We start from the raw sequence: 26775 nt of genomic DNA on the forward strand, positions 1-26775 counted from the left end.
GTACCCCAACGGACCCCTGGCCCGTGTACTGTTTAACTGCAAACTCTATCCACGAGGGCCACTTGCCCTTCAAATATTTCTGGAGCTCCAACTCCCACTGTGGCCTGGCCAGGACCATAATTACTCAAAGATTCACCAATCCGATCCGTCAGACTCGTAACTTTGTTTATAATTTAGTTCAAACTCAGCGAGGCGATTCAAAATAACTTGAAATAGCACTACAACTGAGTCCCTGTTCGGGCGCCAATCATGTTGTGCCTAACACGCACTTACTCTTAAAGAATCTGCGGAATCCGATTGGTGAAAGGTGTATCAATATTTTATTCACACACAAAATCAGCAAGTACAAGCTCTCACTACTTGTACAGTATCAAAACTCATCAAAGTACAAGCTCTCACTACTTGTACAGTATACTACTCGTCAAGACACGAGGTGATCAGTCTCGGACTTGCGGCTGCTCTTCTGTTCTCTCAGCCCCTGGCTCAGGGTATCTTCTCAAGTGTTCTTCCCCGGGGTTCTCATGCCTTCCCTAGTTTCAGTCAGGCTTTAAATCTTGTTTCTAAGACCCTCCCCTCTTACCTACTCATAGGGGTCTGGTATAATGACATAATGAAAATTCCTTATTTGGCTCAGTGAGAACCTGTTCAAAACTTCAGTTTCCCATTGTCTATTATGAGTTTAATCATATCTGGTGTCCATGACGATTCCCTATATCTGCTACGTGCAAGGACTGTGTCTGGGATCCTCCTCAACATCTTTACTATACTATCTGCAATTCCTCGGCTATCTGTGTGCTGTGCCCCCTTTCTACTCATCCAGCTTCAACACACTGTTCATTGTTGAGTTACTGGCCCCTTTGTTCTTACATGCTTTTGCTGTATGTGTTTTTACTGTATGTGTTTTTACTGGCTCTGCAGGAGAATATAGACCCAATTTACTCATCCTCTCATTGTAGGACTGTCATCCCAGGGACCAATTTAGTGAACCTTCGCTGCACTGTCTCCAATGCAAATATATCCTTTCTTAAATGTGGAGACCAAAACTACACACAGTATTCCAGATGTGGTCTCACCAAAATTCTGTACAATTGTAGCACAACTTTTTTTTCCTGTACTCCAGTCCCCTTGTAATAAAGGCCAACATGTCATTTGCCTTCCTAATTGCTTGCTGTACCTGCATGCTAACTTTTTGCATTCCTTGTATGAACATTCAAGTTTTTTTGAATATCAACACTTAAAAGTTTCACACCTTTTAAAAAATGTTCTGCTTTTCTATTCCTACATCCAAAGAGAATAACTTTGCATTTCCCTACATTATATTCCACTGGGCGGCACATTGGCGCAGTGGTTAGCACCGCAGCCTCACAGCTCCAGCGACCCGGGTTCAATTCCGGGTACTGCCTGTGTGGAGTTTGCAAGTTCTCCCTGTGTCTGCATGGGTTTTCTCCGGGTGCTCTGGTTTCCTCCCACATGCCAAAGACTTGCAGGTTGATAGGTAAATTGGCCATTATAAATTGCCCCGAGGATAGGTAGGTGGTAGGGAAATATATAGGGACTGGTGGGGATGTGGTAGGAATATGGAATTAGTATAGGATTAGTATAGCGGAGACATGGCCGTCCATGTCTCCGCTATAAAGACGTCTGCAAACGCGACATGAAATCGTGTGACATTGATCACAAGTCGTGGGAGTCAGTTGCCAGCATTCGCCAGAGCTGGCGGGCAGCCATAAAGACAGGGCTAAATTGTGGCGAGTCGAAGAGACTTAGTAGTTGGCAGGAAAAAAGACAGAGGCGCAAGGGGAGAGCCAACTGTGCAATAGCCCCGACAAACAAATTTCTCTGCAGCACCTGTGGAAGAGCCTGTCACTCCAGAATTGGCCTTTATAGCCACTCCAGGCGCTGCTTCACAAACCACTGACCACCTCCAGGCGCGTATCCATTGTCTCGCGAGATAAGGAGGCCCAAAAGAATAGGATTAGTATAAATGGGTGGTTGATGGTCGGCACAGACTCGGTGGGCCGAAGGGCCTGTTTCAGTGCTGTATCTATAAAAAAAAAAAATTTGCTATCTTGTTGCCCACTCACTTAACCTGTCTATGTCTCTTTGCAGCCTCTCTGCGTCCTCCCCACAGCTTACCTTTCCACCTAGCTTTCTATCATCAGCAAACTTTGATACATTACTCTTTGTTTCTTCATCTAAGTCATTAATATAGATTGTAAATAGTTGAGGCCCCAGCACTGATCCTTGCGACACTCCACTATTCACTGCCTGCCAACTTGAAAATGCCCCATTTATGCTCACTCTCTGCTTCCTGTTCATTAACCAATTCCCCCATCCATGCTAATATATTAACTCCAACTCTATGAGCACTTACCTTGTCTATTAACCTGAGGAAGGATGTTCTTGCTATAGAGGGAGTGCAGCGAAGGTTTACCAGACTGATTCCTGGGATGGTTCTAGGATGACCTAGAACATAGAACATTACAGCGCAGTACAGGCCCTTTGGCCCTCGATATTGCGCCGACCTGTGAAACCATCTGACCTACACTATTCCATTTTCATCCATAAATCTATCCAATGACCACTTAAATGCCCTTAAAGTTGGCGAGTCTACTACTGTTGCAGGCAGGGCATTCCACGCCCCTACTACTCTCTGAGTAAAGAAACTACCTCTGACATCTGTCCTATATCTATCACCCCTCAACTTAAAGCTATGTCCCCTCGTGTTTGCCATCACCATCCGAGGAAAAAGACTCTCACTATCCACCCTATCTAACCCTCTGATTATCTTATATGTCTCTATTAAGTCACCTCTCCTCCTCCTTCTCTCTAACGAAAACAACCTCAAGTCCCTCAGCCTTTCCTCGTAAGACCTTCCCTCCATACCAGGCAACATCCTAGTAAATCTCCTCCACATCCTTTCTATAATGCGGGCCCGTCATGCTCTGAAATTATTGAACTCAATGTTCAGTCCGGCAGGCTGTACTGGTGCTGTTCCTCGAACTTGCGTTGATGTTCACTAGAACACTGCAGCAATCCCAGAACAGAGACGTGGGCATGCAAGCAGGGGAATGTGTTGAAATGACCAGCAACTGGAAGCTCGGGGCCAGGCTTTTGAACTGAACGGATGTGTTCTGCAAAGCGGTCACCCAATCTGCGTTTGGTCTCCCCAATGTAGAGGAGACCACATTGTGAGCAGTGAATACATAGAGTCACAGAGTTATACAGCACAGAAACAGGCCCTTCGGCCCAACTCGTCCATGCCGGCCATTAAGCACCTATCTATTCTAATACCATTTTCCAGCACTTGGCCCGTAGTCTTGTATGATATGGCATTTCAAATGCTCATCTAAATACTTTTTAAATGTTGTGAGAGTTCCTGCCTCTACCACCCCTTCAGGCAGTCTGTTCCAGATTACAACCACCCACTGGGTGAAAAGATTTTTCCTCAAATCCCCTCTAAACCTCCTGCCCCTTGCCTGAAATCTATGCCCCCTGGTTATTGACCACTCCATGAAGAATAAAAGAAAAAAAGAACAAAGTCCGATTCTACCACTGTTCTCCAAGTGCTCTGCTATAAAATCTTTGAAAATGGACTCTAGAATTTTCCCCACTACCAATGTCAGGCTGACTGGTCTATAATTCCCTGTTTTCTCTCTACCTCCCTTTTTAAATAGTGGGGTTACATTAGCTACCCTCCAATCTGTAGGAACTGTTCCAGAGTCTATAGAATCTTGGAAGATGACCACCAATGCATCCACTATTTCTAGGGCCACTTCCTTAAGTACTCTGGGATGTAGCTTCGCAGGCCCTGGGAGTTTATCAGCCTTCAATCCCATCAATTGCAAAGAACAAAGAACAGTACAGCACAGGAACAGGTCATCGGCTCTCCAAGCCTGTGCCGATCTTGATGCCTGTCTAAACTAAAACCTTCTGCACTTCCGGAAACCGTATCCCTCTATTCCCATCCTATTCATGTATTTGTCAAAATGCCTCTTAAACGTCGCTATCATACCTGCTTCCACCACCTACCCCGGCAGCAAGTTCCAGGAACTCACCACCCTCTGTGTAAAAAACTTGCCTCGCAATATTCCAAGTGTGGCCTAACTAAGGTTCTGTATGACTTGCCAATTTTTCTACTCAGTGCCCCGACTGATGAAGGCAAGCATGCCGTATGCCTTCTTGACTACCTTATCCACCTGCGTTGCCACTTTCAGTGATCTGTGGACCTGTACGCCCTGATCTCTCTGCCTGTCAAAATCGTAAGGGTTCTGCCATTTACTGTATACTTCCCACCTGTCTTAGATCTTCCAAAATGCATTACCTTCATCAGAAGCACTGATCTGAAACGTTAACTCTGTTTCTATCTCCACAGATGCTGCCAGACCTGCTGAATATTTCCAGCATTTCTTATTTTTATTCAATTACAACCTCCCTGCTCTTATATTCTATGCCTTGGTTAAGAAAGGCAAATATCCCATATGCCTTCCTAACCACCTGTCCTGCTGCCTTCAGTGATCTATGGACAAGTAGATGTACAATGTGTGTACATATTCTTTCTGTCTGCAAAGAACAGGGCCTTGTGTATTAATATATGTAGCTTCTAGTACACGCAAATGCGCCACACTGCGAGCCCTACTGACAATCTTAAATTGGTTTAGTTTAGTTTTAGTTTTAGTTTAGAGATACAGCACTGAAACAGGCCCTTCGGCCCACCGAGTCTGTGCCGACCATCAACCACCCATTTATACTAATCCTACACTAATTCCATATTCCTACCACATCCCCACCTGTCCCTATATTTCCCTACCACCTACCTATACTAGGGGCAATTTATATTTGGCCAATTTACCGATCAACCTGCAAGTCTTTGGCATGTGGGAGGAAACCGGACACTGTGGACCAATAGGGCGAATCAAAGACATGCTGCATGACAACGGTTACCCTGATCAGATAATTTCTCGCTGTATATCGCGCAAACTTATGAACGAGCCTAAGGCCGTCATTTTCGGCCCTGAAAAGTGCCCAGTCTACCTCAAATTATCCTGCAAGGGTAATGTATCCCAAAAATTTGAGCAACAGGTAAAGCGAGCTGTTTCACGCTGCTACTATGCAGTAGCAACACGTGTGGTGTTCGCCACTAACAGGATGCTGCCGTCAAGCCAAAAAGACGTCCTCCCTATCACACAAATGAGTAATGTGATATATGAATTTCAATGCCAGTGTGATGCTAGGTATATAGGCCGTACGTCCCAAAGACTGGAGGATCATATCAGACACCTTGTCCCTTCCGCTATTTGCAACGGGCAAGGTACAGGCCGTATCCAACCAGCCCGTGCTTGCAAAACTCAAAACACAGTGTCCAACATTAGATGTGATTCTGCGATTGGACAACATTTGCTAAATAATCCACAGTATGCTAAGAATTACACTGACAACCAATTTAAGATTGTCAGTAGGGCTCGCAGAGTGGCACATTTGTGTGGACTGGAAGCAACATATATCATTGCACAAGGCCCTGTTCTTTGCAAACAGAAAGAACATGTACACATATTGCGCCTGTTTCAGCTGATGAAAATAAGTGACAGCCATTCGCTGGTTCATTCCTCAGAGCAATGCCTTGACCAATCAGAGTCAAGCTGCCTGGTTTAAATTTCAAACAAAGCTTGGCAGTTAACTATCAGTCACCGTAAACTGGTGCATTCTCCATGGCAATGCCTCTACCAATGAGTTCATTTGCCAACCAATCAGCACTCTCTTTTCATGCAGTACAAGTTGTTGTTTTCCCTTACATTGGTTATTCTTGCGATTGTCCTGATGAGTGCAAGATGAAAAGCTTCCACAACATGTCTCTATTTTCAGCAATTCTCAAGATCTGTACTACCAAACGACGATAAATTACTGGTGCTTGTAACAAAGGCAGCAATTCTCCAATACTTTCTTGGTTAGTGCGATATCTAATGGTATAACTATTGTTAGGGGGCCGATAAGCTACTCTCACCAGTGAGTTTTGAATCTTGCTATTCCTAATTTCCACCCATGCTGATTCTACTTCATGATTTTCTGAGGGCCAGATCCTTTCTCACTAATGTCCTTATACAGCTGTACAGAACTTTAGTTAGGCCACACTTAGAATATTACATGCAATTCTGGTCGCCACACTACCAGAAGGACGTGGAGGCTTTGGAGAGGGTACAGAAGAGGTTTACCAGGATGTTGCCTGGTCTGGAGGGAATTAGCTATGAGGAGAGGTTGGAAAAACTCAGATTGTTTTCACTGGAACAACGGAGGTGGAGGGGCGACATGATAGAGGTTTACAAAGTTATGAGCGGCATGGACAGAGTGGATAGTCAGAAGCTTTTTCCCAGGGTGGAAGAGTCAGTTACTAGGGGACATAAGTTTAAGGTGTGAGGGACAAAGTTTAGAGGGGATGTGCGAGGCAAGTTTTTTTTAGAGGGTGGTGAGTGCCTGGAACTTGCTGCCAGGGGAGGTGGTGGAAGCAGATATGATAGCGACGTTTAAGAGACATCTTGACAAATACATGAATAGGAAGGGAATAGAGGGATACAGTCCCTGGAAGTGCAGAAGGTGTTAGTTTAGGCAGGCATCAAGATCGGTGCAGGCTTGGAGGGCCGAATGGCCTGTTCCTGTGCTGTACTGTTCTTTGTTCTTTGTCATCCTTTACTATCAGGGCTACCCTATCTCCTTTGCCATTCTGCCGGTCTTTCTGAAATATTGTGCACCCTGGAATATTTCGGATGCCCCTTGGTCCACAAAGTCTTGCAATTATGTGGCACCTTTCACAAGTGTGAAGTGGTGTTTTTTCTATTCATTCATGGGATGTGGGCATCGCTGGCCAGGCCAGCATTTATTGCCCATCCCCTAATTGTCCTTGAGAAGGTGGTGGTGAGCTGCCTTCTTGAACCGCTGCAGTCCATTTGAGGTAGGTACACCCACAGTGCTGTTAGGAAGGGAATTCCAGGATTTTGACCCAGCGACAGTGAAGGAATGGCGATATAGTTGCAAGTCAGGATGGTGTATGACTTGGAGGGGCAACTTGCAGGTGGTGGTGTTCCCATGCAATTACTGCCCTTGTCCTTCTAGTTTGTAGAGTTCGTGGGTTCGTAAAGTGCTGTTTAAGGAGGCTTGGTGCGTTGCTGCAGTGCATCTTGTAGATGGTACACACTGTTGCCACTGTGCGTCGGTGGTGGAGGGAGTGAATGTTTGTAGATGGGGTGCCAATCAAGCGGGCTGCTTTGTCCTGGATGGTGTCAAGCTTCTTGAGTGTTGTTGGAGCTGAACCCATCCAGGCAAGTGGAGAGTATTCCATCACACTCCTGACTTGTGCTGTGTAGATGGTGGACAGGCTTTGGGGAGTCGGGAGGTGAGTTACTCACCGTAGGATTCCTAGCCTCTGACTTGGCATGGTATTTATATGGCTCTTCCAGTTCAATTTCTGGTCAATGGTAGCCCCTAGGATGTTGATAATGGGGGATTCAGCGATGGTAATGCCGTTGAATGTCAAGGGGAGATGGTTAGATTCTCTCTTGTTGGAGATGGCCATTGTCTGAATCAGGATCCTACACCCATCATATGATCTTAGTACGATTTCCGTGGACCAATCAGCAGATAAACCCACTACCAGCCCCCACTGTGGAGCTCCCTCAGACCAATCTTGTTCCCTTCCTGACCACCCACTGATTGAGTTCCCTTCCATGCCCCATAGCTTGCCAACTGGATTCTAATCAGACTGACCACCAAGATGGTTCAGGTATCTCGCTGCTGCAATCAGGCAGGTGGCACCATTGCATTACCTGCTGCTTATCTGAGTATCACAGAAAACCAAAATCACTCTTTATCCATGAGCCCATTTTTGATTTTGGTTTCTGTCATTGTTGATGTTTGTGCAGAACTAGGAAGGCAGGTCCCTCTGTGCTGTGAACCTCTCCTATGATGGAGCAGTCATAACACGTTGGTACATAATGGTACAATTCAGTGAGGGAGCACAGAAAATGTATCTTTTTCCTTGAACCCACCCCCCCCCCCCCTTTCAAAATGAAGCACATCACTGTCTTTTTGGACTTAATTGAGCAAGCTAGATGGAAAATGATTCAACTTCAGATAAGCAATGACAGGAAGTTGCAAGACTTGAACTTGAAATCGTTATTATTGTGACGCTGTTAAACACATAATGCTCGACTTCAAACCCGCTCTGGATAGGAGTCACTCTCAGCCTGATGAAGCTGAATGGAATATCAGACAGTTTTTGTCAGCCGTGTGACTCTTCTCACTCAGTTCAGGGCGGATTGATGTTGTTGCCTGTCTGGACCTGATACAGTATTGGTCTCAGACAAGTCTACTGGCGAAGACTCCATGAAATTGTTCAGAGGGAGATTAACAGACCTGCTCCCGCACAACGCCCTGCACCAGGAGTGCTAAATTCCATCCCAGTTTCTGCGTTAATCATTAGACAAAAGAAAATTATAAAAGTAAGAGTTATAAAATCTGTGTCTTTTTCTTGCAGGGAATATAAGCCAACCTGACAGAAACACCTGTCAGCCAGTGAACCATACGCACACCCTCGAATACTGTGCGAAGTCGGCCGTCAAATCTTATAAGCTGAGCAGTGTGTGGGTAATACTTGTCATTGCTCAGTTAATGGCAGGGATTGGGACAGTTCCTATTCAACCCTTTGGCATTTCATATGTGGATGACTTTGCTGAACCAACTAATTCTCCACTCTATATAGGTGAGTTTCAAAATGCTTTATCTGGTGAATCTTTGAAAATAGATATATACGTTAATCCTGAATACAGCCATATTATACATCCTGTGATCTATTGTTCATTCTCAGGATGGTCAGCACTTGTATCATCTCTCAACATCAATTCAACATAGTCAATTAAAGGGAATGCAACAAGACACAAATACACTATCACCAACCTATGTCTCTCCTCCCGGAAGAGCTGCCCCTGATCTGAATCATTGGAACTTATAAGATTCCTTGCATGTTTTGCTTAACCAGGGACATTTATACAAACTTACTGGGAGCCTAGCTGGCTGGCACCATCAACTCCCCAGGATCCGAGTGCCCTCAAATAATGGGAGGAGATATACACTTCTTCACAACTTTTTCCTGAATTCACTACAAGGAGACACTGGGTTACCCTAGTGTCATCAAAGGAAAACAAACTAACTGTAAAATAGAGGGAGTTGTTTAATTAATTGTTATATCCAATGCATAATGTTCTCCAGTCCCTGCAATGCCCACTGTTCGCAGTATGTCTCAGTGGTACTTGTGGGCTCTGCGTGCTCCTTCTCCAGGGCCACCCAGGTGCAGACAATACTGAAGAGAGGCAAGTTGCCAGAGTGACCACCTTTATGGGCTGTGTCCATCCTGGACCTTTGGATGGGCACCTTGGCCGGGTCTAGAATCAGTCCATGAGGAGATCCTCCGTAAACATCAGGAATGTGGGACTGAAGCGGAGCCTGATGTTTGAGGAGCAGTCCCTCCAAATGATGAAACGGGAGCTGCAACCTTTCACACTTGGTGAACGATAGACTCAACCAGGCTGCAGAAGTTCCGAACCTGTATGAAATACAGAGTGGTGAATTCTTTGGCATTTCCTCATCCAAATTTGAAAATTCTCCATCTTATAGAAACAAACCACGAAGTCAAAAAGAAGCAGCTTTCACCAAAATAAAAGCTTAAGACCAGCTTAGTTCAGTGAAGAAAAGGAGGATGAAGGGATTTGTAAACAGGGACAGTACATGGGATTGGAATACTGCTTGTCTGGACGATAAACACCAATACAGACTGGTTGAGTTGAATGACCTGTTTCTGCATTGCAATGTTATATGGAAAAGACATTTCCAGACTCTGTGACAATTACTTGACGTAAACCAGAGGATTTCAGCCACAGTTCAGATTTGGGTTTCAGCTGATGAACAAACTCATGGAATTTAGTTTTCATAGGAACAGGAGGAGACCATTCAGCCCTCGCAGCCTGGTACATAAGAACAGGAGGACCCTCCGGTCCTCGAGTCTAGATAGGAACAGGAGGAGACCATTCAGCCCTCGCAGCCTGGTACATAAGAACAGGAGGACCCTCCGGTCCTCGAGTCTAGATAGGAACAGGAGGAGACCATTCAGCCCTCGCAGCCTGGTACATAAGAACAGGAGGACCCTCCGGTCCTCGAGTCTAGATAGGAACAGGAGGAGACCATTCAGCCCTCGCAGCCTGGTACATAAGAACAGGAGGACCCTCCGGTCCTCGAGTCTAGATAGGAACAGGAGAAGACCATTCAGCCCCTTGAATCTTTTCCACCATTCGGTTGGATAATGGCTGATCTGTACCTCAATTCAATTTATTTGCTTTTTCTCCATATCCCTTGGGACCTTTACTTTTACATTGGTACCTTTACCCAATAAAAATCTATCAATCTCATTTCTTAAAGATTTCAATTGACATCCAACACCTACAGCATCTTAGAAAGAGAGTTTCAGATTTTCACCATCCTATTTGAAAAGCATTTCCAGATTTCACTGCTGAATGGTCCAGCTTTAATTTTAAAATTATGCCCTCATGTTTTTGTTTTCCCCCATTAGAGGGAATTGTTTCTCTGTATGTATCTTATCAAACCCTTTTATCATTTTAAGCACCTCAATTAGATCATCCCTCAACCTTCAAAATACAAAGGAATACAAAGCCATGTATGAAACCTGTTGAACATGTTATTGGAATCTGTACATTTGGTCACTGTAATCCACTCTATTTGTACACCTGATCGAGTTCACTTTTCTCACATCTACTCAGAAATGCAAATCTATGTGCCAAGTTCAATAAAAAACAAATAACCTTTAATAAAAGTCCTTGGCCTGCGAAAGTGCTCCAAAAACTCAAACAGCAACTCGTCTTTCAACTGGGCACCTTGATTTTCGACTAAGTTCAACAATTTTAGATCAGAATCTCTGCCCTCATTTTGTTTCTTTGCTGGTTTGTTTTTATTCCTCCTGTTTCTCTCTTCTTTCCTTTTCTTTGTATTAGATGTCTGCTGTCCTGCCATCTGCCATTTGCAACTCCTCTAGACACATCTCTTGTTTTATACTTGTTCCATTATCACTCCATCTGGCTTTGTACCATGAAACATTGTGTCATTTGATCTCTCCTGCCCTCCAACCTAACACAGATCTTTCCTTTTGTTCTTCTTCCCCCCCCCCAAATGGCTTTCACTTGTTCAAAACTTATTCCATCTCTAACTTTCGACAGTTCTGATGAAAGGTCACAGACCTGAAATGTTAACTGTATTAACTCTACAGATGCTGCCAGACCTGCTGAGTATTTCCAGCACTTTGTTTTTATTCCATAAAAAGCCTATTCATTTCCATATCATTTAAATCCATCTTAGCAAATCTCTGTCTGTGATAAATTATAATTAAATGTTTGCAAGAAACCCAAGGGCCTAGGATGTCCGCAGAGTACCTCACAGCCAGCACTACAACGCAGAGGTCTGAGGAGTCTGGTATTTTGGGGCTGGGACCTCATTATCATGCAAAAGGTGCCGTGCGAGGAGCCCACACATGTTCATGCAGCAATCTCCAGGCATGGTCACAGGGGTGTGGAATAGTGTTGGCTGGGCCTCAGAGTGGGATTGGGAGAATTGGGAAGAAGATCGCAGGGGTCTGGAGTATTGTTGGGGGAGTGTTGGGTGTCCTGTAGGCAGCAGGCTAGCAGGGCAGGGAAGAAGATCATGAGGGTCTGCAGTATTTCTGGACTTCAGATGCTACTGGTGCTGAATTTCTAGCCAAAGAAGTTTGTGTGTAACAATTAAATAATCCTTTTATAATGTAGGACAGATGCTTTATATGACCAGTCAAAGCCAGATCAGGAATACATCACCCACACCGTAGTGTACTGTTCACAGACCCACTGTCAGTGGAGTTCTTCTTTTGGGCCTCCTTATCTCGAGAGACAATGGATACGCGCCTGGAGGTGGTCAGTGGTTTGTGAAGCAGCGCCTGGAGTGGCTATAAAGGCCAATTCTGGAGTAACAGGCTCTTCCACAGGTGCTGCAGAGAAATTTGTTTGTTGGGGCTGTTGCACAGTTGGCTCTCCCCTTGCGCCTCTGTCTTTTTTCCTGCCAACTACTAAGTCTCTTCGACTCGCCACAATTTAGCCCTGTCTTTATGGCTGCCCGCCAGCTCTGGCGAATGCTGGCAACTGACTCCCACGACTTGTGATCAATGTCACACGATTTCATGTCGCGTTTGCAGACGTCTTTATAACGGAGACATGGACGGCCGGTGGGTCTGATACCAGTGGCGAGCTCGCTGTACAATGTGTCTTTGGGGATCCTGCCATCTTCCATGCGGCTCACATGGCCAAGCCATCTCAAGCGCCGCTGACTCAGTAGTGTGTATAAGCTGGGGATGTTGGCCGCTTCAAGGACTTCTGTGTTGGAGATATAGTCCTGCCACCTGATGCCAAGTATTCTCCGAAGGCAGCGAAGATGGAATGAATTGAGACGTCGCTCTTGGCTGGCATACGTTGTCCAGGCCTCGCTGCCGTAGAGCAAGGTGCTGAGGACACAGGCCTGATACACTCGGACTTTTGTGTTCCGTGTCAGTGCGCCATTTTCCCACACTCTCTTGGCCAGTCTGAACATAGCAGTGGAAGCCTTACCCATGCGCTTGTTGATTTCTGCATCTAGAGACAGGTTACTGGTGATAGTTGAGCCTAGGTAGGTGAACTCTTGAACCACTTCCAGAGCGTGGTCGCCAATATTGATGGATGGAGCATTTCTGACATCCTGCCCCATGATGTTCGTTTTCTTGAGGCTGATGGTTAGGCCAAATTCATTGCAGGCAGACGCAAACCTGTCGATGAGACTCTGCAGGCATTCTTCAGTGTGAGATGTTAAAGCAGCATCGTCAGCAAAGAGGAGTTCTCTGATGAGGACTTTCCGTACTTTGGACTTCGCTCTTAGACGGGCAAGGTTGAACAACCTGCCCCCTGATCTTGTGTGGAGGAAAATTCCTTCTTCAGAGGATTTGAACGCATGTGAAAGCAGCAGGGAGAAGAAAATCCCAAAAAGTGTGGGTGCGAGAACACAGCCCTGTTTCACACCACTCAGGATAGGAAAGGGCTCTGATGAGGAGCCACCATGTTGAATTGTGCCTTTCATATTGTCATGGAATGAGGTGATGATACTTAGTAGCTTTGGTGGACATCCGATCTTTTCTAGTAGTCTGAAGAGACCACGTCTGCTGACGAGGTCAAAGGCTTTGGTGAGATCAATGAAAGCAATGTAGAGGGGCATCTGTTGTTCACGGCATTTCTCCTGTATCTGACGAAGGGAGAACAGCATGTCAATAGTCGATCTCTCTGCACGAAAGCCACACTGTGCCTCAGGGTAGACGCGCTCGGCCAGCTTCTGGAGCCTGTTCAGAGCGACTCGAGCAAAGACTTTCCCCACTATGCTGAGCAGGGAGATTCCACGGTAGTTGTTACAGTCACCGCGGTCACCTTTGTTTTTATAGAGGGTGATGATGTTGGCATCGCGCATGTCCTGGGGTACTGCTCCCTCGTCCCAGCACAGGCATAGCAGTTCATGTAGTGCTGAGAGTATAGCAGGCTTGGCACTCTTGATTATTTCAGGGGTAATACTGTCCTTCCCAGGGGCTTTTCCGCTGGCTAGGGAATCAATGGCATCACTGAGTTCCGATTTGGTTGGCTGTATGTCCAGCTCATCCATGACTGGTAGAGGCTGGGCTGCATTGAGGGCAGTCTCAGTGACAGCATTCTCCCTGGAGTACAGTTCTAGGTAGTGCTCAACCCAGCGGTCCATCTGTTTGCGTTGGTCAGTGATTATGTCCCCCGATTTAGATTTGAGGGGGGTGATCTTCTTGATGGTTGGCCCAAGAGCTCTCTTCATGCCATCATACATTCCTCTGATGTTTCCGGTGTCTGAGGCCAGCTGAATATGACTGCATAGGTGTTGCCAGTAGTCGTTTGCGCAACGCCTAGCTGTTCTTTGTGCAGTACTTCTGGCTGCTTTAAGTGCTGCGGATGTTAAATCGCTGGGGGCTTTCTTGTAGTTCAAAAGTGCAATGCGCTTAGCGGCTATGACAGGTTCCAGCTCTTCATTATGAGATTGAAACCAGTCTGCATTTCTCTTCGCACTTTTGCCGTAGGTGGTCAAAGCTGACTCATAGATGGCGTCTCTGATGTGGGCCCACTTGGTCTCAGCATCCCCTGTGGGAGTGTTTTGAAGGGCTGTTACAAGTGAATTTAGAAATTTTTGTAACAGCTGTGGGTGAGAAATTCTGCTCGTGTTGATGCGCGGGTGGCCCTTCTGCTTGGAATGATGCAACTTCTTTGGTCTGAGTCTAACCTTGCTGCACACCAGGGAGTGGTCGGTGTCGCAGTCCGCACTGTGGAAGCTGCGTGTGATTTGAACACTGTTTAAGGCGGCTCGCCTTGTGACAATGAGGTCTAGCTGGTGCCAACGACGTGATCTTGGGTGCCTCCATGAAACCTGGTGACAGGGTTTAGTGTGAAAGAACGAGTTGGTGATGCAGAGGTTATGATAGGTGTACACATTCATTAATAAACCCATTCTGCAAGTATGCCTATCACTTGAAAAGCCATTATTTCCCCTTTTTTTGTGCATATCCTTTAGTTGGAGCCACTTCGCTTGTTTGTCGATCAGGATATCTGAGAGCTGATTTGGTTGTCAGACAATTCCTGTAACCAACAGATCTGGCAGCATCTGTGGAGAGAGAAGCGTAAAAGATTTTAAGAAAGTAAAGCGGGCGGTGGGGGTCGGGGGGTGGGTGGGGGCGGTGGGGGTGTTGCCCGCTTTACTTGCTGAAAATCTTTCACATTTCTAATATCTGCCAGTTCTGATGAAGGGTCACTGACCTGAAACGTTAACTCTGCTTCTCTCTCCACAGATGCTGCCAAACTTGCTGAGCATTTCCAGCATTTCTTGTTTTTATTTCAGACTTCCAGCATCTGCAGTATTTTGCTTTTATTCCTATAACCAGCTTGTTTGATTTATATTTGCATGATGTGTGCACTTTCATGAAGTAAATGGGAACATTTCATGTGTGGCACAATCAGATTTCATGTCAATATCATCAGCTAAATGTGTTAGGTTTGATTTTTTAGAGAGATTTGAAGTGCCTCACAGTGGAACCATGTATCTGCTGGTATCTGTAACAATTGGTATTAGTTTGTGTCACCCTCAAATCAGTACCTTGAAAGTGGTCCAGGTGCAATGCACCTTTGGCTGCTGAAAGAAGCAAAGGTAAAAATCGTAGAGGCATTGGTCTCAATTTTTCAATCCTCATTGGAAACAGGAGCAGTGCCAGAGGACTGGAGGGTCACTAATGTTATACCACCATTACATACAAACATACAAATTAGGAGCAGGAGTAGGCCACTCGGCCCCTCGAGCCTGCTCTACCATTCAGTCAGGTCATGACTGATCTGATTGTAACCTCAACTCCACACTCACACCTACCCTGATAATCTTTCATCCCCTTGCTTATCAAGAATCTATCTACCTCTGTCTTAAAGATATTCAAAGACTCTGTTTCCACTGCTTTTTAAGGAAGGAGAGTTCCAAAGACTCACGACCCTCTGAGAGAAAAAATTTCTCCTCATCTCTGGCTTAAATGGGCGACCCCTTATTTTTAAACAGTGACCCCAAGTTCTAGATTCACCCACAAGGGGAAACATCCTTGCCACATCCACCCTGTCAAGACCCCTCAGAATCTTACATGTTTCAATCAGGTCATCTCTTACGGTTCTAAACTCCAGCGGATACAAGCCTAGCCTGTCCAACCTTTCCTCATAAGACAACCCGCCATATCAGGTATTCATCCAGTGAACCTTCTCTGAACTGCTTCCAATGTATTTACATCCTTCCTTAAATAAGGAAACCAATACTGTACACAGTAGTCCAGATGTGGTCTCTCCAATGCCCTGTATAAGCATAACCTCCCTACTTTTGTATTCAATTTCCCTCAAAATAAATGATAACATTCTATTAGCTTTCCTAATTACGTGATGTACCTGCATACTAATCTTTTGCGATTTATGCACTAGGACACCCAGATCCCTCTGAATCTCAGAGCTCTGCAATCTCTCACCATTTAGATAATATGCTTCTTTTTTATTCTTCCTGCCAAAGTGGACAATTTCACACTTTCCCACATTATACTCCATTTGCCAGGTCTTTGCCCACTCACTTAACCTATCTATATCCCTTTGTAGCCTCCTTATGTCCTCTTCACAAGTTACTTTCCTACCTATCTTTGTGTCATCAGTAAAATTAGCAACCATACCTTCAGTTCCTTCATCTAAGTCATCTATATAAATTGTAAAAAGTTGAGGAAACAGCACTGATCCCTGTGGCACACCACTCGTTACATTTTGCCAACCAGAAAATGACCCATTTATGCCGACTCTCTGTTTCATGTTAGCTAACCAATCTTCTATCCATGCCAATATGTTACCCCCTACACCATGAGCTTTTATTTTACGTAATAATCTTTGATAATAACCTTATCAAATGCATTCTGGAAATCTAAGTACAGTACATCCACCGGTTCCCCTTTATCCACAGCACGTGTTACTTCTTCAAAGAATTCCAGTTAATTTGTTAAACATGATTTCCCTTTCACAAAACCATGTTGACTCTGCCTGATTACCTTGAATTTTTCTAAATGCCCTGCTATAACGTCTTTAAAAATAGCTTCTAACATTTTCTCTAAGAAAGATGTTAAGTTAACTGGCCTGTAGTTTCCTGCTTTCTGTCTCCCTCCCTTTTTGAACAAAGGAGTTACATTCGCTATTTTCCAATCTAATGGAACCTTTGCCGAATCTGGGGAATTTTGGAAAATTAAAACCAACACATCAACTATCTCAGTAGCTATTCTCACCATTCAAGAACTTGGAACTATATTGAATATTCAGAACTTGATTGCGGCAGGAGACTCCAAGGAGGACAATCCTCAAAGCATCCCTGAAGAGATCAGATGTCCCCATCGACTCGTGGGAGTCCCTGGCTCGTGATCATCCTAAATGGAGAAAGCTCATTCAGGAAGGCATCATACACCTCGAGGGACTTTTTTGGGAACATGCGGAGGCAAAGTTGAGGTGTTGGAGGACTGCACAAACCTCCAAACTATTCATCTAACTGACACTTCAAACACCACCTGCCCTCCTGTGGCAGAGTCTGCAGATCATGCATTAGACTTAACAGCCATCTCAGAACCTATTGAACTAGAGTGGAACCAAGTGATCCCCGATCCCAGGGGACTGTCTAAGAAGGAGACTACCGTTCAAGAAAGGGGAGAGGGATAAACCAGCAAGCTACAGGCCAGTCAACCTGATATTGGTGGTGGGGAAATTATTGGAAATTCATTAACAGGGGCAAAATAAACAGACAGGCATGGGTTAATGTAGGAGAGGCAGCATGGATTTATTAAAGGCAAATCATCTCTGATTCACTTCATTGAATTCTTTGATCTAATGGAGAAGGTTGATAAAGGTAGTGCAGTAGATGTTGTGAATATATGGACTTTCAAAAGTCATTCAACAAAATGTCACACAGGAGACTTAAGAAAATGAAGGCAGATGGAATTCAGGGAAAAGTGGCAGTATTGATATAAAATTGGCTCAGTGACAGGAAATGAAGTGTGTTGGTGGATGGAACATGGGAGCATAGCAACATAGGAACAGGAAGAGGCTATTTAGCCCCTCGAGCTAGTTCTGCCATTCAATGAGATCATGATGCATCTGCAACCTAACTCCATATACCCACCTTTGTCCATATCCCTTAATAGCTTTGGCTAAAACAAAGTCTGTTAATCTCAGATTTAAAGACCAGTTGCAATATTGTAATGGGAGTGTTTCCCAATTTCACTCCTGGAATGTCTGGCTCTGATTTTTCGTCTGTGTGCCCGAGACTCCCCAAGCAGTGGAAATGGTTTCTCTCCATCAGTTCCCCTTAATATCTTAAACTTTGATCAAATCACCCCTTAACCTTTCTAAATTTTAGGGTATACAACTCTAGTTTGTGTAATCTCTCCTCATAATTTAATCATAACAGTCCAGTTATCATTCTAGTTAATCTATGATGCACTCCCTGCAAGGCCAATATATCCTTCCTAAGATATGACTACCAGAAGTGCTCACAGTACTCCAGGCGTGGTCTAACCAGGGTTTTGTATAGCTGAAGCATTACTTCTACTCCCTTGTATTCTTGGCCTCTTGATGTAAATGTCAACATTCCATTTGCCTTTTGATTATTTTCAGTACCTGTTCATGACATTTTAATGATCTATTATCTCAGCTCCAAAGCCTCTTTGGACCTCCACTGTTTCTAGCTTTTCACCATTTGGCTATCATTTTTAGGTCCAAAGTAGCTGGCCTCACATTTGCTTACAAATGAAATCTCTTTCCACAGTTTTGCCCATTCACTTAATCGATCAATATCTCTTTGTAATTTATACTTCCGTCTACACTGCTTACAATTTGTGTCAACAGCAAATCTGGATACGTGGCTTTTTTATTCCTTCATGGGATGTGGGTATTGCTGGCAAGGCCAGCATTTGTTGCCCATCCCTATATGCACTTGAGAAGGTGGTGGTGAGCTACTAGGCCATTTCAGAGGGCAGTTAAGAGTCAACCCCATTGCTGTGGGTCTGGAGTCACATGTAGGCCAGACCAGGTAAAGACAGCAAATTTTCTTCCTTAAAGGATGTTAGTGAACCAGATGGGTTCTTACAACAATTTGGTAGTTTCCTGGTCATAATTACTGAGACGAGCTTTAATTCCGGATTTATTAATTAATTTAATTTAAATTCCACCAGCTGCCGTAGTGAGATTTGAACCAATGTCCCCAGACCATTGGTCAGGGCCTCTGGATTACTTGTCCAGTAACGTTACCACTAAGCCACCATCCCTTATCCCATCACAGAAGCTACAAGATGGCTTATACACAACTCCCACACCAATTTCTTAATTGTACCCATTAATTGTACCCTGTCTGCTTACCTCTTGCTATATCCTCTCTTACCGTTGAAGTGATTTTCATCCCTAATCAGTAAGGCTACACCTCTCCCTCTACCTGACTGTCTTTCAGCCATGTCTCAGTAATGGTTACCATGTCATACCCTCCAAATTGAATTTGTGCCTATTTTTAGACTCGGAGGTTTTTTGCAGAGATGTTCACCATTCAGGTGTAGGGAGCAGCATTATGAGTTGGACAGGCACTTGAGGATAAAGAACAAAAAGCAGGGATGAAGGACAAAGCATGACTGCTCTTCCAAGAGCCAGCACAGGCATTATGAGCCAAATTCCCTCTTTCTATCCTGTAAGTTTCTATGATTCTTGAATGAAAGCTTGGCTTGTTAACTAATATGAATAAAAGTCCACAGCATTGAGGCAGCTAGCAGTGGTTTAATTCTAGGTAACGTAATGCTGGGGGCTGTGGTTTTTGATATGACATCACAATAGTGGCAGTGATTAAGTTTCTACCCACAGGCTCCACTAGCTTATAGAAGGTTTGTTTTTGGCTAGTAGGAAGAGAGCAAAGACGACACACAATTGAAGTCACACCTACCAGCCAAGTGGAACTTCAACTATAAGGAGTAACAATAGCAATTGGACCCTTCACTTCACTTTCAGTTAATTCTGAGTGCTGTTGAATAGAGCAGGGGGGAGGGGGAGTTCCGAATGGCTGAGGTGGGGTTCTCACTGCCTTTTCGGCCCAGTGCCAGGTGCCCTGCCATTTCCAATAAATCCTGCCCCTGTACTCCAAGTGTGGTCTAACCAAGAGCTTTAACATAACTCTACTTTTCAATTCTATCCCTCTAGAAATAAACAATAGTGCTTGGTTTGCTTTTTTTTAATGGCCTTATGACTCTGCATCACTACTTTTAGTAATTTGTGTATTTGAACTCCCAGATTCCTTCACTCCACTGCCCCATTTATTTTATCTTATTTTCTTAGCATGATCAGACAAAGTCAACATGGTTTTACTAAAGGGAAATTTATTAGAGATTTTTGAGGATGTAACTAGTAGGGTAGATAAAGGGAAACCAGTAGATGTAGTACACTTGGATTTCTAAAAGGAAATTTATAAGATGCATACAAAAAGATTAATATGCAATATAAGGAGTTGGGGATAATATATTAGCATGGATAGAGGATTGGTTATCTGACAGGAAGCAGAGAGTAGGGATAAACAGAGCATTTTCAAGTTGGCAAGTTGTGACTAGTGGAGTGCTACAAGAATTGTTACTGGGGCCTTGGCTACTTACAATCTATATTAATTCTGCTTTTGTCCCTTGAGACTGTATGCTTATTCATCAGTCATTTTGTGGGGCCTTATTGAAACCCTTTTGGAAATCTACTCCATTACCCTTGGCTTCTCTTTCTATTACCTCTTCAAAGTATTCAATGAGGTTGGTCAAGCAAGACTTTCCTTTTTGAAATCCATGCTGACTATGCATTATTATATTTCTGATTTCTAGATTTTTAAAAATGTTCTCCTGTTGTAGTGATTCCATTATCTTTCTGTCCACCAATGTTAAGTGTTTTAAGTTACCTGGACACAATTTCTCTTCTTAAGTAAAGGTATACTATTAGCTATCCTTCAGTCCTCTGACACTACACCTTTTTCTAACAAATTATTAAAATATGCATAATAGTGCTTCTGGTATCTCTTAAAATGGGTGGATGCAATCTGTCTGTTCCAGGGTTTTATCCTCTGAGTTTGATTTGTTTATTTAATATTTCTTCTTTATCTTAAATGTAGTTATATCCTTTCTAATCTTATCTTCCGATGTTGTGTCCACCTAATCCATCTCCTTGGTAAATACTGAAGCAAAATAATTTAATTTATATTTCTGCCATTTCACTATCACTGTCTGTGAATTTATCCTGCCTGTCCCTTTTTCCTATTGTGGAGAAAATATTGGTAGATGGTAGAGGTATTGGATGGGGTGTTAATTGGTAGGCAGGATGAACTAGAAAGGCTGGTTGATGAAGCAAATTCGATGGATGTTGTCTTTATGAATTTTGAGAAAGCGTTTGATAAGGTATCACATAAAAGGCTGGTTAACAAAATTGAGGCTCATGGAATAGTATCAGCTTGGATTTTTAAAAAATTGGCTGAAGGACAGAAAACAGTGGGTTGTGTTAAATGATTGCTTTTCAGACTGGAGGATGGTAGACAGTGGTGTTCTCCAAGGGTCAGTGCTGGGACCACTGCTTTTTTGATATATATAAATGACCTGGATTTTGAAATACAGAGTAAAATTTCAAAATTTGCGGATGTTGCCAAGCTTTCATGTGTGGCAAACAGTGATGATGATGCCAATCGACTGCAACATGACATAGATAGGCTCTCAGAATGGGCAGACAAGTGGCAGATAGAATTTAATAGAAGTGTGAGATGATGCATTTTGACAGAGGCAAATAGACTTAATGGGCTGCATTTTACCTTAGGCGGATGGGAATTCACCACCTACATAAAAGTCAGTGGCAAACCGGCTTCCGCCTGACCTGGGGATCCGTCCTATTTTTTACGGGTACCCGGGCTTTAATTGTCCTAAGGCGGGACTTCCAAATACTTGAGGGAGGAGGTCCCACCACATTGAGCTGCCGGCCAATCAGCGGGCCGGCAGCTCTTAGTCCCAGCAGCGCCTCTGAGAGAGGTGGCCGCTGCTGGAACTGCAGCCTAGTCGACGCCATGGAGCCTGAAGACGAGGTACGTTGGGCTTGCCTCACCAGGGGGATAGGTCCTTCCCTGGTGAGGCTGGAGTGGTCGTTTGAGGGGAGGGAGGTGTCTTGGGTCCCGGGGGTGAGTTGGGATGTGGGGGCGGCCCTCAATCGGGAACCCTGTGCCCTACTGCCATGGCCCCTCCAGGGGCGCAGAAAGGCCGGCAGCAATCACTGGGTGGCCTTTCACATCCCCAGCACATCTGCTTGCCAAGGATAAAATACCCGTGGAGGCGGGCAAGGACCCTTAAGTGGCGGTTAAGTGGCCACTTATGGGCCTTGATTGGCCTTGGGCGGGTGAGCCATTCCCCCTCCCCCCCCCCACCCCCCCCACACTGGCCCGACCGCTATAATGTTCACCGGAGGCGGGAGCAGGGCGGGTAGGCCTCCTGGAGCCTCCCGCTCAATTTTACGCCTCCCCCGCATCATCATCCAACCCGCTGGAGCGGCGCAAAATTCAGCCCAATGGCTCAGTTCTAAAGTGTGTGCGGGAACAGAGGGACCTGGGGGTTCATATGCATCGATCTTTGAAGGTGACAAATCCAATTCGAACAGGTGCCTCCTGCCCCAGAACCAGTCCCAATATCCCAAGAATCTGAAGCATTACCTCCTGCACCATACCAAATCCACAAATTTACAAATCCGTGCTGGCTCTCCCTAATTAACTCAAAACTCTCCAAGCACCTGTTGATTTTTCCCCTGATTATTGTTTCAAAAACTTTACCTACCACTGATGTTAAATTAACTGGCTTGTACTTGCTAGGACCATCCTTTCACTCTTTCTTGAATAAGGATGTCACATTTGCCACTCTCCAATCCTCTGGCACCTCCCCTGTATCCAGGGAAGATTGGAATATTATAGCAAGCCCTTCCGCTATCTCCATCCCCACTTCCTGTAGCAACCTGGGATGCAAACCATCCGAACCAAGCAATCTATCTATTCGAAGCATCGCCAGCCTTTCCAGTACATCCTGTCTTTCAATTTTCACCCCATCCATTACCTCTATCATCTCCACTTCTACTGATATTTTGTCAGAATCCTCTTCCTTAGTAAATACCGATACAAAGTATTCATTTAGTGAACATTAAGCACCCAGTCTTCACCATTTTTAAACTATGGTTCTGCTATTGTGACATCATATTTTCACATGGCTGTTTGTGCCTGTAGCTCACCAACCGTATTCACCACACTTTGTGTATTTACATACATGCATTATAAACCTGTCTTTGTATTCCTCCTAATCCTTCTTAATCTGCTTTTATCTAATATGGTACGATTTCTTTCTCCAGTATAATCCAAGACTCTCACTGCTTTGTGCACCTTATTCCTCTTTTTTACTTCGATATGCTGGCGACTATCCCCTGCCAATTTAGTTTAAACCCTCCCCAACCACACTATTGAACCATCCCTTTCGAACAGGTGCCTCCTGCCCCAGAACCAGTCCCAATGTCCCAAGAATCTGAAGCATTACCTCCTGCACCATACCTCAATCCACACATTGATCCTCCCTATCTTCCTATTTCTGTTCTCGCTAGCACATGGCACTGGGAGTAATCCAGAGATTACTACGTTCAAGGTCCTACTTTCAAATCTCCTCCCGAGGTCCTAAAACCTGACTGTAGGACCTCAATACCTGCTCTCTTTATGTCATTGGTACCAATGTCACCACAACTTCTGGCTCACTCCCTTCTCCCTGCAGAATATCCTGCACCCTGTCCATGATACCCTTTACCCTGGCACCAGAGAGGCAATACCCCGTGGGGAACTCTCAATAACGGTTACGGAAATGCTTATCTGTCGCCTTGACTATAGAATCTGCTATAACAACTGCATTTCTGCACTTTGCTGCTCCCTCCTGTGCCATCCCTTGCCCATTGGTGCCACAGCCTGAACTGCACTCCTTCAAGGTGTCATCACTCCCAGCAGTCTCCAATGCTGAGAATAGCACACACCCCGAAGACTCCTGCACTTCCTGCCTGTTCCTGCTTTTCCAGATGGCCATTCATCTACTATCCTGAACTCTCACTGCCTGTGAGGTGACCACTTCCTGGAACGTACGATCCAGGAAACTCTCCTGCTCCCTAATGCTCTGCAGTGACTCCAGTTGCCCCTCAGGCTCGGAACTCCTGAGCTTGAGCTCAAGCAGCTCGAGACACTTTCGACACACGTGGTCACCCAGGACACATAAAGTGTCTTGACAGTACCACACGGTACAGGAACAGGCCGCAGCTGCCCATCCATGATCTAAAATTATCTCTAATCCCTACTGTACTGTTAGTTAGTTAGTCAGAGATACAGCACTGAAACAGGCCCTTCGGCCCACCAAGTCTGTGCCGACCATCAACCACCCATTTATACTAATCCTACACTAACTCCATATTCCTATCACATCCCCACCTGTCCCTATATTTCCCTACCACCTACCTCTTCTGGTGACAATTTATAATGGCCAATTTACCTATCAACCTGCAAGTCTTTGGCATGTGGGAGGAAACCGGAACACCCGGAGAAAACCCACGCAGACACAGGGAGAACTTGCAAACTCCACACAGGCAGTACCCAGAATTGAACCCGGGTCACTGGAGCTGTGAGGCTGCGGTGCTAACCACTGCGCCACTGTGCCACTGTAGTTAGTATCTTGTATAAAGTATTAGTTTTAATTAATGTCTCTGGATCTGCTCTGTGCTAATATTCTTATAAAATTATTTACTGTTATACTTACCCTGATTGAAATTTTATTCATTTACCTAAGTTGTAATTTTAATATAGTACTTTTTAGTTTCCCGGTGCTAGTTTAAATGACCACCCTAGATTAGAGAAAAAAAACTTTAAACTCATCCAACCATCACCTACTTGCTATTCTCTGATGTCACTCCTTGCTTTTTCTGGAAAATGCCATGGAGGCTCCACTCTTTCCCTGCTCTGATTTATCAGCTGCTGCAGCTGCCACCAGGTCTCACTGTCTCCTGCTCCCTAACTCGGAGCATTCCTTGTTTTGTAATAGACCAAAATAGCACCTCCTCCCTCATTGAGCCGAATTACCTGAGTTACACATAATCACAGCAGTACTCTGTCAAACTGGACTCCATGCTATTTATTTTGTGTGTGAGCAAAAACCTTCTGTATTTATACTAGCAGAAATTCCAAGACCTGAGTCAGCCCCTGCTGACCAGGTAACCAGTTCTAACTGGCCACCTAATTATCTAACTGTTAGTTTCCCACTCACTGAGACTGTGAAAGAAACTACAAGTTAAGGTTAATGTTGCATTAAAATACAAAACTTGACTAGATTTTAGACAGAGATTAACCCTTATATTTCTCTTACGGTCTCTGCCGCGGCAGTACTCTGTTGAGCTGGACTTTGTGCTTCTTACTTCTGAGTATATTCCAAATGGTGACAAAACTAGAAACTGTGGAGGAGCAAAGAGATTTATGCAGACGTAATTTAAAACTAGTGGACAAGTAGAAAAAGCGATCAAAAAGGGAATGGAATATAGCCTTTATCTCAAGGGTGATAGAATAGGAAGAGGAGGAGGTTATATATACTTCAGTTGTACAGAGCTTTGGTCAGATGGGCTGAAGACCTGTTTCTGTGCTGTATGATTCTATGACTATGACTCTATGACTCCATCTGGAAGATTGCATTCAGTTCTGGGCATCGCACCTCAAAGAATATATTGACCTTGGAAGAGATACTGTGCAAATACTCCAGAATGATACTGGGGCTTGGAGAGATAAATTATGAGGAAAAGTTGCATAAAATTGGCTTGTGTTCCCTTGAGTATAGAAAATCAAGGGGTGATCTGATTGAGCTGTTTAAAATATTAAAAGGATTTGATAGTGCAGATATGGAGAATTTAAAATTGCCTCTGATTGGGGGAAATTAAGAGCAAAGGGACATAATCTTAACATTAGAGCTAGGATATTCAGGAGCAAAGGTTGTAGAAATCTGGACTCAGTCCCCAAAAGATTATGTATGCGGGGTCAGTTTGATCTTTCAAGACTATTCATAAATGTTTGTTGAGTAAGGGCGTCACGGGATATGGAGCAAAGACTGGGAAAATGGAGTTGAAATGCAGTTAAGTCACAATCAAATTGAATGGTGGAACAAGATCAAGGGGCTGAATGGCCTTCTTCTGGACCTCTGTTCCACATTGAGGCCTAAATTACTTTACCTTTGCAGGTGAGTCAGGCTGTATTAAGATACATTTATATTAAGTTCACAGTCCTTTGATTGCAGAAGTGAAGCCTCTAGCTCTTTGCTGCTTTATCTGTGCCTCTTTACTTTGTATTTCTATCTCCTGCTCCTTCCTATCATCTGGCGATATTCTTTTCCATTTTCAGACTTAACTCCTGCAGGACCCTGTCTCTGACTGTTTCCATGATGTTAGCATTCTTAGGCTGGCTTGTCAATGAGGTGCAGTTTTGGGTATGGTACCTGTAAGTCACTGACTTTATTTTACACTATAAACCCTTGTCCTTTCTCTTCCATTCTGCAGCAATCCTGTTTGCAATATCTGTCTTTGGGCCTTCCTTCGGGTACTTACTGGGGTCAGTGATGTTACGTGTATTTGTGGATCTGGACAAGGTGAACACAGGTAAGTGGTATTTAATAAAAAATGCTGTGCTCTTAACTGGATGAGAAACAAGATACATTTCTCCCTTTATTTTATCTGATAATCCAAATTATATTCTGCTTTCCAAAGGAAATTACTGGGTCTGTAGCAGGTGGTGAAGGAACGAACAAGAGGAAAAAACCTGCTTGACCTCGTCCTCCCCAATCTACCTGAGGCAGATGCATCTGTCCATGACAGTATTGGTAGGAGTGACCATTGCACAGTCCTTGTGGAGACGAAGTCCCGTCTTCACATTGAGGATACCCTCCATTGTATTGTGTGGCACTACCACCGTGCTAAATATGACATTCAGAACAGATCTAGCAATGCATAACTGGGCATCCATGAGACGCTGTGG

The 26775-nt window shown here is 44.4% G+C and overlaps 1 protein-coding gene across 3 annotated transcripts in view; it reads left to right on the plus strand.

Moving 5' to 3' along the window:
* LOC137375106 (solute carrier organic anion transporter family member 2A1-like) overlaps window positions 1-26775 on the plus strand; it is a 433007-nt gene that overhangs the window by 279460 nt on the left and 126772 nt on the right. For all 3 annotated transcript variants that reach the window (XM_068041734.1, XM_068041736.1, XM_068041735.1), the window contains 2 exons: window positions 8525-8749; window positions 26301-26399. In XM_068041734.1, coding sequence (XP_067897835.1) covers window positions 8525-8749; window positions 26301-26399 — 324 coding nt within the window. The remainder of the gene's footprint in view (window positions 1-8524; window positions 8750-26300; window positions 26400-26775) is intronic.

This window comes from Heterodontus francisci, chromosome 11, assembly GCF_036365525.1.
Source record: "Heterodontus francisci isolate sHetFra1 chromosome 11, sHetFra1.hap1, whole genome shotgun sequence".
NCBI lineage: Eukaryota > Metazoa > Chordata > Chondrichthyes > Heterodontiformes > Heterodontidae > Heterodontus > Heterodontus francisci.